The following is a 15662-nucleotide window of genomic DNA, read 5'->3' on the forward strand; positions in this document are numbered from 1 at the left end:
TATATATATATAAATAAAATATATATATATATATATCTATACACACACATGCACACACACGTACACGCATATGTATAATGTGTTTGAGTGTGAGAGATACAGATAAACTGGACAGATGAGGTGTGCTGGAGGGGAGGGTTTTAGATGAGGTTGAGAAAGGTTAATTAGTAAAGAAGATAATAAGTGAAAAAGAGAAAAATAAACAAAACAAATTTGGATTAACTAGTGCATTCAGTACACCATCTTAACCTACCTGCCCATCCCACACACTAGCACCGGTCACCCACAATCACAAAAGCAAATACTGCAAATTCTGTGTGGGTGTATTTATATTTGTATGTATAAGTGTCTGCAATTTGGAATTTGATTTTTAACACAAATAAAAGACAGTACAGTGATAGATATTACAAGATATGCATACACATCTGAATAAATAAAGCATACATAAGACACACACATACATGCAATTATACATGAACACACAAATACATACATTCACGTATATATACACACATACACAGTCATACAGTTATAGTCATACATCATCATAAGAATCCTTTTTACATCTGTGTTTTTTTTCCCTGCTTGAATGAGATGTATAGATCTTTTCCAGCATAGTTATGCCATGTGTTGTAGTCTTTTTCTTATATCCTTTGTGAGGCTTAGCCTTTTGAAACAAGTCTTCATCCCTTCTTCCTAACCCTTTATCTGCAAGTTCCTTTCACTTAAATCACCCTTTTTTTTTTTACCCAACACCCCATAAATATCATCACATGCCAGCCAATGTATTCTTCTCTCCTGTACACTACATCTCATAGCTGTTATACACAATTTTTCTGTCAGTTCATTTGTGCTCAGTCATTCATGCACACAAACATTACATATCTAGTGGAGCATGTGCATCTCATTTCTTCACAGCCTTGCACATCCACTACATTCAGTATCCATGATTTACTGGTATACAACATTACACTTCGTATACAAGCATCATACAATCTGCCTTTCACTTGAAGTCAGATACTCTTTGTTGTCAGTAGAGGTAATATCACCCAAAGATTTTCCACTTTGTTCTTATTCTTGCTACTATGCTTTCTGAGCACCCACTTCCACTGTTAATTAGGTCACCTAGGTTACAGAAGCTATTAACTACTTAAACAGAATCTTCTGAGCATTTGAAACAATTTACATCAAGGGTGCTCTGACTGCTTGCTAACTGCTCCTGTGTATCTTCTACATATAAAGTCTTACTTCTCTATCAATTGTCAATCCCTTTATACCTCTCATGCACCCATAATTTACACAGGATACACCAACCTTCGTCAAACTGTCCAATCCATGCCAGCATGGATGACGGACGTTAGATAATAATATGATGTATACCTTTCTGCATATTGTGTAAGGTCACTTCCTTAATATCTAACAAGTCCCATCTTCTTTCTTGCTAACTAAAACTTTTATCCTTGTTAGGTTTCATTAAGATTTCTTGGTTCCAAGTTCTGATAAAACTCTTGGAATTTCTTCCTTAAATTTTGTACAGATTCAGCTTTGAGAATTAAAACATCAGCTTACAGGAATTCCCACAGATTTAAATTTGTCTGGGAACCATAATAAATATGAGAAAACTGAGAACAAAGGAAACCCACTTGCACACCAAATTTTTTAACGAGCATGTTGCTAACACTTCTGACTGTATAGCTGTCAACTTCAGTTCGTAGTCTCTCTGTTGGGTCTACTTGGAATAATCCTGCTCACTCCCATGTGTTCTCTACATTCGACAATTTCTTGTTATAACATTTCCAAGCCTCTCTCTATTTGGCATCAGTGAGGGAAAGTGTGCCACTATCAGTCTACACGCACTTTCCAACAATCTCTCAATTTGTAGTGATACTTTGCATTGTACTCTGGGATATCACAGGCTTTTGATCCTCTTATTGCATAACATTAGTAAAACATTTTCAGTTTCACATTAACACAACATTCTGAAGTGTTTATATGAAACACTTTAGACATCTACTTTAGATGCTGCTGCTAATAACAACAACAACAACAACAACAACAACAACAACAACAACAACAACAACAATAATAATAATAATAATAGAGAGAAGAACTAGGAAGTAAGTTAATATGAATGGAAGACTCTACCCAAGGGCAGGAGTAGCACGATTATACCTACCTAAAAAGGAAGGTATAATACATCAATGCCCTACATGCCATCACTTCCAACAACGCCCACTCCTACACAGACACAACTCCTCATTCCTTCTTCACCTATATTACTCAAATGTCATTCACAAGCAACTTTGGCACTTCATGGCAAACCTGCACTGACTTCACAAACAGGGACATAGGAAACAGTCTGTGATAAGATCAGGCCAACAGTGTCTTCAATAACAGCACATATGCAATCACAGCATATATTTAGAAAACATTAACTGAGAAAGAGAGAGAGAGAGGGAGAGAGACAGAGTGAGCGAGAAAGAGGGAACGTGTGTATGTGTGCAAAAGTGAGGATCAGCATGAGTTTATGTATGGAGAGAAAGGAGGAGAAAGTAAATAAAAAAGTGTGTGTTTGTGTGTGCATGCATGCCACACATGCATCGTTAAACAACACTAACAACAAAAAAGATTTTAAAACTGACCTGTGTCATCTTGTGAAAATCCAGGGTTGGCCTGTCATAGTCCCGGCGACGTTTCACTCCAGCTTTACGGTCATGCAGGACACATGGCTGTGAGCGGCACCGCGGAATACGTTGACGGCGGGGGGAAGAAGGGTTTGACACAGACGTTTTGCATGCTGCTGGTACACTTGGCGTTGACCCACTGGCAGAGACTGTCTTTCCGAGCTGCTGCTGTTGCTGCTGCTGGGGTGGCATTAGACGTTGGGTGGGTATTATCTGTGGGGGAGGTGGATGAGGCAGTGGAAGGACCTGTTGCTGTCGTGAGTGAGGGTAGTGGGTATGAGACGGATAATGGTGAGGATGATGAGGAGGGTGTGAGGGTGAAGAGAGGATGGATGAGGATGGTGAAAATGATGAAGGAGATGTAGAGTTACTGATGGAGCACTGGTCTTCAAGTGACAGGCTCCGGTGTTTCTGAAAGGACCAAAATGGTGTGTGTGGTGGCAGGCTGCAACTGGTTGTGGCCAGTTTCACTGGTGATGATGATGGGGACGATGAAGTAGCAGCAGCAACAGGAGTAGCAAAAGGAGAGGATGCATAAGCCTTGGGAAGAGGCATAGTGAGGAAGCAAGAAGAACCAGTGGCCTGGCTTGTTACTGTGGTGGGATGAGGTCGTGGTTGGAGGGGAAAAGAAGAAGGGGAAGAGCACGATGATGGTGAAGAAAAACCAGAGTTATTGTAACCATGTCCAGTCTGCATGTCCGATACTGGTTTAAAGGCCCTATTCTCGACATCGTCATCGTCGCGATAACCAACAATCGAAACAGAGGCAGGGCGGGGTACTGGAGACTCTGGTGGAGTGTGCAGTAATGTGACGGATTTGTTGAGTTGAGTGGAGCACGAAATAGGATCCAAAACTGCAGTAAAAGTCTGTTGTGTTTTAGGAGAAATTGAAGATGGGTCTGCAGTTGTTGGCCAATGGACAGCACCCGAGAAAACAGCAGGATGGTTTGTGAGTGATGAAAATGATGTGGATGATGAAATTCCTGAAACTTCCGACACTGATTCTCCTTCTGCTGATATAAAACTCTGTTGATATTGGCTCCAGCTGTCCTCAGTTACAGGGTTAAAGGCAACAGGTTTCAGCAGTGACCCTGAATTCCTTGGACTCAGTTCTAATGCTACAAAATAGTTGGAGCTGTTTATTGGAGCTGAGATGTATGGTTTCTGGCTGCCACTCTCTGATGGAATCGATAAGGAACGGCAGTGCTTCTTCTTTGGTGGGTATGGAGGAGTGCCAGGAGATGTGTCCTTGATGGTGTCATTATCACTACCCACGTCGCCAGTAGTTAATGGAATGTCTGTGCTGTTACTCACAGAACAATCACTAGATAAGCTGCTTCCATAACCACGAGTCCGAAGGCCTTCAGATATATGGGATGAGCTAGCAGAATGAGAAAGGATAGGTGCAGACAGACAAGAGCTTTGTCTTGTGCAGGCACCACTTGGAGGCAAAGTTTGGTAAACTTTCTTCTTCTCTAGATTATCACCTAATTTCAGAGACAGCATACTTTGCAGAGTTGCATTAAGGCCAGTGCATTCTGAATGACAGGTCTTGATTTTCCAGGGATCTGGTTCTGAAAACAAATTAAAAAAAAGAGTATTACTAGCAGTAAACAATTGCTTCATATTAAGAATAAAGCCGATTTTTAAAGAAGACTCAGTGAAATTGACTTTAATAACATGAGTGTTTATTTTATCTAACCATTTCTCAAGAGATAAAAGGCAAAGTGAAGAGTAGCAAGATTTGAGCTCAAAATCTAGATCACTGAAACTAAACATTATAAATCAGTCAACATGGCGTCCTATCATTTCTGCCAAATTACCTCCCACATTACCAAGAAGTCATGATCATTGTTCTTGTGTCCACTTTTCCATGCTTGTATGGATCAGACAAAGTTTATTGAGGTAGGTTTTATACAGCAAGAAGTCCTTCCTCTTTCCAAGCAAGGTAATATTTCTCCATGACCAGACATGTTTTCACTTAATATTGGAAATAAATGATACTGCTTGTATGATAGTGATATTCATTTATAACTATCACAAAATGTCAAGACAAGGAGACACAAAAATACATACACACACACAGGGCTTCTTTCAGTTTCCATATACCAGATCCACTCACAAGGTTTTGGTTGACCCAGGGCTGTAGTAGAAGAGACTTGTTCAAGGTGCCACATGGTGGGACTGATACCTAAACCATGTGTTTAGGAAATAAGCATTTTAACCTTACAGCCATATCTGCGCCTAGTAGTTGTAGAAATTTTTTTTTATTTGCCAACAGGTCTACAACAATGGGTAGAACACTAGGTCTTCACCTGAGATGATTATGGTTAACACCCAAGTTAGGTATTTCTCAAATCTCACCCTACCATCTTAAAACAAGGAAATGCACATAAGACACATATACCAGAAAACAAATACTGTATATAGAGGTACAGGAGTGGTTGTGTGGTTAAGAAGCTCATTTTGCAACAACATGGTTTCAGGTTCAGTTCTGCTACAGGGTACCTTGGGAAATGTCTTCTACAATAACCTCAGGCCAACCAACACCTCATGAGTGAATTTGATAAACGAAAACTGTGTAGAAGCCCATTGTGTGTATGTACATATATATATACATGTGTGTGTGTGTGTGTGTGTGTGTGTGTGTGTGTGTGAAAGTGTGTTTTTTCCTGGGGTCAATTTGTTTGACTAAACTCTTCAAGGTGGTGCACCAACATGGCTACAGTTCACTGACTGAAACAAGTAAAAGATAAAAGATATCTCAAGTAGCTAACCTCCTTCCTTTTTGTTTAAAGTTAAGAGATCTTGTCTTACCTGTATTAGTGACAGAGGCTGAAGGTTTTGATGGTGAAGAGTAACTCTTTCCCATATCTGCTGAAGACAACATGGAGGACTGAAATAAAAAGAAAAAATATAATGGGGAAGACAGAAAATTAAAATTGTCTACAGGTGTGGCTGTGTGGTGAGAAGCTTGCTTCCCAATCACATGGTTCTGGGTTCAGTCCCAATACGTGGATCTTGGGCAAGTGTGTTCTACTATAGCCTCGGGCCAACCAAAGCCTTGTGAGTGGATTTGGTAGACAGAAACTGAAAGAAGTCCGTCATATACATACAAATATATATATATATATATATATATATATATATATATGACCCCAGCACAGCTGCAGCCTAATGACTGAAACAAGTAAAAGATAAAAGATATATATATATATATCTGTGCATATCTCCCACCATCGCTTGACAGCTAGTGTTGGTGTATTTATGACCTTGTAACCTGGTAGTTTGGTGAAAGAAACCGGCAGAATAAGTACCAGGCTTTAATAAAATAGGTACTGGGATTGATTCATTTCACTAAGAATTCTTCAAGGCGATGCCCCAGCATGGCCACAGTCAAATGACTGAAACAAGTAAAAAATAAAAGATAAAATTGATGCAACAAAACTGTATTGGTGTTGGTCATCATGATCATCATCGTTTTAACATCCATGTTTCCATGCGTATATGAGTTGGATGGAATTTGTTGAGGTAGATTTTCTTTGGCCAGATGTCCTTCCTAACCCTAACCCTCACCTGTTTCCAAGTAAGGTAAATATTTCCCTATGACCAGACTACTTTTTCTGGAAGACTGGAAATGAAGGACACCATTTGTATGTCAGTGACACTTGTTGACAACTATGATGCAATGTCAAGGTAATGAGATAGTAACACACACACACAACAACAACAACAAGTTTCTTTCAGTTTCCATCAACCAAGTCCACACACAAAAGTTTGTTGCCCAGGGGCTATAACAGAAGACATTTGCAAAAGGCACCACACAGTGGGACTGAACCTGAAACCATGTGGTTGGAAAGCAAACTTAAGCAAAAAATTCACTACTGTCTCAAACCTATCATAAATGCTGAACAATCAAGTGAAGTACTGTTGAAAAGCTGCACACTGCTGCTCAGAGTAGAGCAGTACACACCTATTCCAACCTTCAAAGACTATATTGTGGTTTTGTTGTTACATTGTACCTCTGCCATTAGGACCAATTAGACAGCTTTTATTCCCTCGTGTTTCAGTGGCGGCACTTTAGCTCTTTCCTTAAAAACCAACAATCAACGAAATAAAGTTTAATTTAATCCTTTAACATTCAGACTGTTTTATCAAATGTAATGCTTATTCATTCACATTCTTTTAAATTAATCATGTATCATCTTTGTAGCTTTGAGATTTTGATGTGATTGTTTATTTTAAAATGACACTGTAGGGAAGGTGTGAGAGGCCAAATGTGGCTGGTTTGAATATAGAACAGGTGGAATATTTTGGCTGGATATGCTGGTTTAAATGCTAAAGGGTTAAAGAGTATACTGTAAATAGAAAATATCAGAATAAACATAATAGTTCTTGTATATTCAATAAAAGCAGAATACAGAGAAATATTTTGATTTTACAGTTCTATATTTAAGAGATGAGGAATTATGTACATTATTTACATTTGACAGATATTTGTCCTCATCTTGTTTGTTGTTAACACGTTTTGGCTGATATACCCTCCAGCCTTCATCAGGTGTCTTGGAGAAATTTCGAACTTGGGTTCTCATTCCTAAGGTATTTTTTGATGTTATTATTATTATTTATTGTTTTCTGGCATTCCTGGACGTATTAATAACACGCACCAAGTATGGATTCAGGACATCTGTATATCACAAGCCGATCTTTACAGGACGATACCTCAACTTCAATTCCTACCATCCATATACTGTAAAGAGAGGGATTGCTCAGTGCTTAAAACATTGTGCAAAGAATATAAGTAGCAATTGTGATACACACCACGAAGAAATGATCAAGCTCAATAACGATCAGTTAAGCAACAACAATCCCAAAAGTATACTATCCACTCCAATTATGAAGAAGAGAGATGATGAGGCCAATAAACTGTCCATAGCCTGTCTACCCTATGTGAAAGGCCTCTCCGAAAAGATACAAAAGATATGCGGCCCATATAACATCAGGACAGTATTCAAGAGTAATACAACACTTCGCAAATATCTCCTTCGAGTAAAACCTCCAATAGAAGAGAATATGACCAAAGACTGCATGTACTCCATCCCATGCAGCTGTGGTAGGTTATACAAAGGTGAAACATTAGCTGGCAGAAATGTTAGCACGCCGGGCGAAATGCTTAGCGGTATTTTGTCTGTCTTTACGTTCTGAGCTCAAATTCCACCGAGGTCGATTTTGCTTTCATCCTTTCGGGGTCAATAAATTAAGTACCAGTTACGCACTGGGGTTGATGTAATCAACTTAACCCATTTGTCTGTCCCCTCTATTGCCCTTGTGGGCAATAAAAAAATAAGAAACATACCGCCCCCTCAAAGTAAGTGTAGACAAACATTGCAAAGCTGTGACACGAGGAGATATTGATAAATCAGGTATAGCTGATCATGTATGGAAAAATGGAGACCACCTCCCCCTGTGGGATGAAGTTAAAATAATAGACAGAGAACAAGCAGCACATATGCTAGGTCACAACAACCTCCTAAGCAGACCGAGTGCAGATATGAGCAGCATATGGGAACCAGTATTAAGGAAGAATAGAAAAATATTAGATGTATAAGCCCTAAAATTCACTCTATAATTGCCCATGGGCATATGGCATAGTGGTTAAGAGTGTGGGCTACTAACCCCAAGATTCTGAGTTCGATTCCAAGCAGTGATCTGAACAATAACAATAATAATAATAATAACATTGAAAAATACCTTAGGAATGAGAACCCAGGTTCAAAATTTCCCCAAGACTCCTGATGAAGGTTAGAGGGTATATTAGCCAAAACGTTGTGTTAACAACCAACAAGATGAGGACAAATATCCATCAAATGTAAATAATGTATTTTGATTTTGTTGAAATATTGTGGTTACTTAACTGTGCTATTGGACAGACAATTGTCCATCTACAGATCAATTCCATACCAAAATGACGCAAAATAGCATTAGCAGTGGGATATGTGATCAATAAAGTGATTGATTGGCACAATTGTTTGAGTGTCAAATAAAATGCATTAAGATATTTTCCTGGTTCTCTGTACTGTGACTTCAAATCCAATGGAGATCAACTTATCCTTTCATCCTTTTGAACCCACATGCACTAAATGCTGGTGAAGCCATCTCTTCTTCTACCCATCGCATCCTGGATGTTCCACTGGGTCCAAGGTGAGAGAGCTGAGAGGATGTCTAAGTCTGTTTGTAACTACATAGGCACCTAAAACAGCTAATGAGAACATAGCACATGCTACCATGTCATCCTCAATTCTGAGTGATGGCCATGGTAAGAATATGATCCAACAACCTACACGATAGAATGTAGATTCAATTTAATACAGTTGCTACTATGTAAACTCTGCTCATAAATGATAATCAAAGATGAAATATGCCTTACCTTTTGATGTTCTCTCTGAGATCTTTGTTGTGGGCTGCCACTATCCAGCACCATTTGATTCCATAATTTATCAGTGATGTAAGCTACAGTATGCCCAGTATTACCACAAGAGTCGGACAACCCATGGCTACTAACATCAACACCATTGCCATCACCACTACCACAAGTACTACTATTAATACTACTCATGCTATTATTAGAAGTACAGCTAGACAGCATTCCACTGCAACTGGAATCTTCAGTCACAGGAACTGAGGAAGTAGATGTAGGGCTTGGCTGGAAATGGTAGGGCTGTGAAAGAAAAGATAGGTTCTTTTTGTGGGCAGCAAGCTTCTGTTGGGGCAGCTGTTGCCTGTGGTGGGGTTGAAGTTGTAGACCATGACTATTGCCACTCTGGTGGTGATTTGGACTAGAGTGCTTACGATGCACTTGCTGTTGCTGCTGTGAGGAGGAGGAGGAGGAAGAGGAGAAAATCAACAATGACGAGGATGTTGGTGACACAGAAGTTGCAGTCAGAAAGGGTAGTAACTGTGACACTGAGGAAGGACAGCTAACCTTCAGGTCACTATATAACTGATGGGATGCAGGGTTAGATGATACAGCTGAACAAGCATTGTCAACAGCTGAAGAGGATACTTCAGATGATGTCACTCTGTCTAATTGAGCTGGGCACCGGGATGAAGACAACTGATCACATATCTGGGCCTCTTGCTGTTTACTACAATGCAAAGGGGACTGGAAAGTGCCATGCCCTGAAACATCACCTTGTTGCCATGGCAGCTGACTTAACAGTGGATTCTGCAGCCGAGACTCATCCAAATCCTTCTGCAAACTTTGCTGCACATGCTGGTAGGGGAAGTTGAGTGCTTTGGAGGGTGCTGTCTCCCGTCCAAGGCTCTGAGCACACCCAATCATAGCCACTGCTGTTGATGAAGTGGCAGCTACTGAAGTGACTGGGGTCAGACGCTCCTGCGACTGATAACCACCCCGTCCAACAGTTCGGCTTGATGGGTACAATGATTGCAGCTGACGACCACTAACATCAATCATTCTGTCCTTTGCTTCCCCCGCTGCTGTGTCAGTGGTTGTAGTTGTGGGAACAACCGCAGCCACAGTGATAGTTGTTAGTTAGTGCCACAGTGGATTAGGTGACAGACATTCATGGGGTTCTCCTCTAAATCAACAAACAACAGCCAATCAGGAAACCGACTTCATACCTTAAGCAATGTCAGCAGCAGATAGAGAGCGAAAGCTGAGCTGAAAACAAAGAAAATAATTGTAAGATTAGCAAACAGAAAAGCAAGAGAATCTGATGAACAAATTCAGACACTTAGCATGGATTTTTATATCAATGAATTATGGGTTTAAATTCACTTGGAATGTTCTGTGAGTACAACTAACTTAAAATGTAAAATGTAAAAAACAAAAAACAAAAAAACAAAAGTGTCAAGTTCATGTGGCAGATCACAATAAACATGGATAAAACTTATAGTATTTTATGGCATAAAAGATGCATGGACATATTAGATGCACCCAAAATTCAGCAGTGCATATTTAACTTTGCATATAGAACCCAGGGTGATTTTTTGAGAAATTTTTTTTGGTAAAAATTACATCTTAAATGCCATCAAATATAGTAATTTGAAATTGAGAAATTGTACCATCAGTTTTGTTCAACATTTGTAAGTTTAAAACTAAAACACACATTAATTTCCAACACTATATTTAATTAACTAGTTAATGGGAACAAAGTTACCATATTTGACAGCATGAAAGATACACATGCATATCAGATGCACCCCAATTTCAGCAGCGTGTATTCAGGAAAAACAGTTTTTAGTGCATTAACTTTGAATACAGGGACCTGGAATGACTTTCTTTTAGAGATAATTAAAAGCAAAAAACAAAAAACAAAAAAACCCTGTTATATGCCATTAAATATGGTAAATAAAGGGAATGTTTCACATTAATCAATTGTCTCTGGGTCTCTACAAATATTTCTAAAGAATCTATTTGCAAAAGTTGCAGAAGCAAAGAAAGGCAAATATTCCATTAATGCAATTATGAAGATGAAACCAGCATAACATTTTTAAAAGGACTGCCAGTCTATTTGGAAAGGGTAGAATTGCCTTGATCAAGTTTCTATGGGATTTGACCACATCAAAGTGATGTGGAACTGTCCAAACTATGAGTCCCATTATTAGATTCCCTTTGATGTTTTGGGGATTTAAACAATAATGGAAAACATGCACAAAACTGCATAAAAATAAACATAAAATATTGATATAGACTAATAATAATAATAATAATAATAATAATAATAATAATAATAATAATCCTTTCTACTTTAGGCACAAAGCCTGAAATTTTTTGGGAAGGGACTAAATTGATTACACTGACCTCACTGGTACTTAATTTATTGACCCCGAAAAGATGAAAGGTAAAGTTGACCTTGGCGGAATTTGAACTCAGAATGTAAGGATGTATGAAATGTAGCTAAGCATGGCATGCTAACAATTCCACCAGCTTGCTGTTTTTAAAAATAGTTTAAAATTTTGACAGAAGGCCAGTAATTTCAGGGGTAAATTGACTCTGAAGTTATATTGACCCCAGAGTTCAACTGGAACTTATTTTATTGACCCTGAAAGGATGAAAGGCAAAGTAGACCTCAGAATACAAAGATGGAAGAAATGCTGTTAAGCATTTTGCCTGGTGTGTTGGTTTCTTTGCCACCTTTAATAATAATCATGTTTTGTGTTAGCAATTCAGCATGTTAGGCCCCTTCAATATATAATACATCCACCTCCATTTTTTTAAAGTAGCATTCAGATTACTCAGTTAAATGCAATGCTTATTTATTTACATTGTTTTGAATTGACCATGCATTATCATGTAGCTTCAAGATCTTGATGATGTGACAATTTCTTTTTAGAATGACATTGTAAGGTTAGTGCGAGAGGTTGATCAGACCAGGTTGAGCATAAAATAAGTAGAATATTTGGGCTGGATGTCATCATCATCATCATCATTGTCGTTTAACGTCCGCTTTCCATGCTAGCACGGGTTGGATGATTTGACTGAGGACTGGTGGACCAGGAGGTGACACCAGGCTCCAATCTGATTTGGCAGAGTTTCTGCAGCTGGATGCCCTTCCTAACGCCAATGACTCCGAGAGTGTAGAGGGTGTTTTACGTGCCACCAGCACGAGGGCCAGTCAAGTGGTACTGGCGATGGCCACGCTCGAAATGAGTATTTTATGTGCCACCTGCACAGGAGCCAGTCCATCGGCACTGGCAACAATCTCGCTCGAATGTCTTTTCACGTGCCACTGGCACAAGTGCCAGGGAAGCGACTAACCAGTTTAAATGCTATATTATCAAAATGTTTCAAATCAAAACTATGCCATCTTTGTTTTTAGACATACTGTAACTAAAACTATATTATGCAATATGATGTTCACCTTTTTCTTTTTAAAATGATAAAGCAGTGATGGTGAATCTATGACATGTGTCAGCAGTGACACACCAACCATGAGTTTTTATGTGACACACAATAGACTTTGAAAAGAAAAAAAAAATCTCCCTTCACTATCACATAATAAAAATCTTATTTATAGGTTCTTCCAGAAAACACAAATATATGTAGTAAATAAATGATACACCAATAACAAGATTGCTAAAGAAATAAAATTTTGACATGCTCAGCTGAAAATGTTTCCCATTAGGCACAGGCATCCACGTGATTAAGAAGCTTGCTTTGAAAGCACATGGTTTTGGGTTCAGTTCCATTGTGAAGCACCTTGAGCAGGTGTCTGCTATAGCCTCAGATCAACCAGTGTCTTGTGAGTGAATTTGGTAAGACAGAAACTGTATGGAAGCCCATCACACACACACAAGTAAATAAATACATAAATAAATGTATATGTGTGTGTGAGTGTGTGTTTGTCCCCAATCACTGCTTGACTCATGTTAGTTAGCAGTTCAGTGATAGAGATCAACATAATTACAAATCTCTTTAAAAAAAAAATAAATAAATAAATACAGGGACAGATTTGTTTGACTAAAACCTTTCAAAGCAATGTTCCAGCATGGCTGCAACGCAATGACTGAAACAAGTAAAAAATAAATAAATAAATAAATAAATAAAAAATAATAATAATAAAAGATAATTATGATAATGAGTAACTGAAGTGGAGATTTACTTCCTTTTCTTTGTTTCTAGAGAGTTTTCTCTGAGTTTTTTTTAATCAATTATTCTTGCAAATTCACACATTTAAATTAAATTCAGTGAGAATAAAAGATTAAAAAAAAGTTTGCCACTTTTTATAAACTTTAACTTACCATTCAAGCATGAAGTAGGAACGAGGTAGAAGTTAAACCCCCAGCCCACCTGCCAACCACGTATTGATTGAGGTAAACAATGCAAATGTGGCAAGCCCAATGGGACAAAGGCTTGAACTCATACAAGTTGTGGTTGAATAAGTTAAGCAGCAGTTTAACCACTCAGTAATGAAAAGATTAATGAATAGATAAATAAATTCAACTAAATCAAATGGATTTGCCACTATTAATACAGTATTACACAACCAGGTTAAAGCTAATTACCATAAATGAGACAGAATGGTCACAAACAATTATCACACCAACTATTAGTATTATTGTTGTGATCTATAGAGTAAGGTTTTCTTGTTTTTTCTTTCATGTACGTCTTTGTTTAGAAGTGGAAAACTTGGTTGTAAGAGAAAGTGTTTCAACAAGGAAGTTTGTAAATATTTTATCTAAAGAGAGAGGCAGAGGGAAGAATAGTTGGGGGTGGAATGAGAAAAGCAAATTTGTAAGGGAGAGTAGCTTTCAAGTGTTTTTTGTTTATTTTTGAGGAAAGGGTGAGAGACAAAGGTTAGCTTTCAATAATTTGAAAAGAGTGGGTGGTAGAGTGAAGGACTTTTTAGCATATGGCCGAGGGAGGCAAGGTGTAATTTAGATATTTTGTGAACACATGTAACACAGACACACATATGTATGAGTAAAGGAGTAAGACAAGCAAGAGAAAGGGAAGAAACATGGGAAAGAAAGAGAGGAGATAGTGATAAAAGAAAAGTGGAGTGATACACAAATAAAGAGAGAGAAAGAGAGAGAGAGAGAGAGGCGGGAGAGATAGAAAGGGAGAGAGAGAGATACATACCATAGTCCTTATAGGTTTGCTTGAAGAAACCTACAAACTGGATTGTCAGGACTTGCTACGACAGAGAAGTGAAGAGCAAAAATGAGAAAATAAAACACACATAGACACATACACACATGCATTAAACAAAGAAAATACAGACTAAAACAAATCCTTCAAATATTAGCTACACCATGCAAATAGCAGATGCACTTTACATGCATACAGTCAAACTACTTCTGTAGACAACCTTACAAACAGAACATTTTATGAATATCAATCCAGTTTCGTGTTTCCTCTGTATGCATGTATTAACATCACAGGGCACAGAGATATTTGCTCAGGTGGTTTTAGTGATCTAGAAAGTGCTTGTCTCCTCTCCAAATCCATATAAAGTAAAGATCAGCACCTACTGCCTATCACTTAAGTCTTTACATGATTTTAAAATGTGATTTCTAAAAGTAAGACAAATCCACGAAGGAACTGAACTCTGAGCTATATAAAACCAAATGGCTATCACAGTGAATGTTTTAAAAAACAAAAAAGAATGATTAGTCTAGACCAGGGCTGGCCAACTTGAGGCTTGTGGTCTGCATGTGGCCTGCTTCACACTTTCTTGGAAATATTGTGTTTAATTTCAAAATAAAACTGCTTGTGTAAAACATTTGTTTCAAAATAAATTTAAAATTTATAAGTGGCAATAAAGCATTAGCCGACAATTTCATAATTCTAAACAAACAAAAAGTATGAAAAATTCTTGATTCTGTAATTTGATTATTTGACTATTAGTTCATAAAATATACAAGCAGCCCTCAAAAAACTTTCTGTGATTAAAGTGGCCCACAATGTAATTTGAGTTGGTCGGGCTTGGTCTAGACAATTGACATCCTTTACTGTAAAAGGGAAAGGAAAAGTGCATATGTCACCCATTGATATACTTTAATGAGACTTAATTAATTGACCCCTATAAGACTTTAACACTAGTAGGTTTTAAACTCAGAAAAATAAGGCATTGCACTTGACAGTGTAAAGTAATTAGGCTAAGTAGCTGTTGCTAAAGCAAAATACACATTTAAACCAGACAAAATAAGAATGATTTCACTCTTTTGTCAAATATCTGAATTTGAAAATATAGGTGTGGTTGTGTGGTAAGAAGCTTCCTTCCCAACCACGTGGTTCCAGGTTCAGTCCCACTGTATGGCACCCTGGGCAAGTGTCTTCCACTATAGTCTTGGGCAAACCAAAGCCTTGTGAATGGATTTGATAGACTGAAACTGAAAGAAGCATGTCACACAATGTGTGTGTGTGTGTGTGTGTGTGTGTCTGTGTTTGTCCCCCCCCACTGCTTGACAGCTGGTGTTGGTGAGTTTATGTCACTGTAACTCAGCAGT

The 15662-nt window shown here is 38.2% G+C and overlaps 1 protein-coding gene across 2 annotated transcripts in view; it reads right to left on the reverse strand.

Moving 5' to 3' along the window:
- The window catches only part of LOC106874067 (nuclear pore complex protein DDB_G0274915), a 69020-nt gene that overhangs the window by 10172 nt on the left and 43186 nt on the right, over positions 1 to 15662 (reverse strand). The window contains exons 2-5 of one of the 2 annotated variants that reach the window (XM_014921645.2): positions 14293 to 14347; positions 9112 to 10368; positions 5502 to 5580; positions 2643 to 4258 (exon numbers count right to left, since the gene is read on the reverse strand). In XM_014921645.2, coding sequence (XP_014777131.1) covers positions 2643 to 4258; positions 5502 to 5580; positions 9112 to 10161 — 2745 coding nt within the window. In that variant the 5' untranslated portion in view covers positions 10162 to 10368; positions 14293 to 14347. The remainder of the gene's footprint in view (positions 1 to 2642; positions 4259 to 5501; positions 5581 to 9111; positions 10369 to 14292; positions 14348 to 15662) is intronic. The other variant, XM_014921646.2, reaches the window with a different exon arrangement.

Source organism: Octopus bimaculoides, chromosome 14, assembly GCF_001194135.2.
Source record: "Octopus bimaculoides isolate UCB-OBI-ISO-001 chromosome 14, ASM119413v2, whole genome shotgun sequence".
NCBI lineage: Eukaryota > Metazoa > Mollusca > Cephalopoda > Octopoda > Octopodidae > Octopus > Octopus bimaculoides.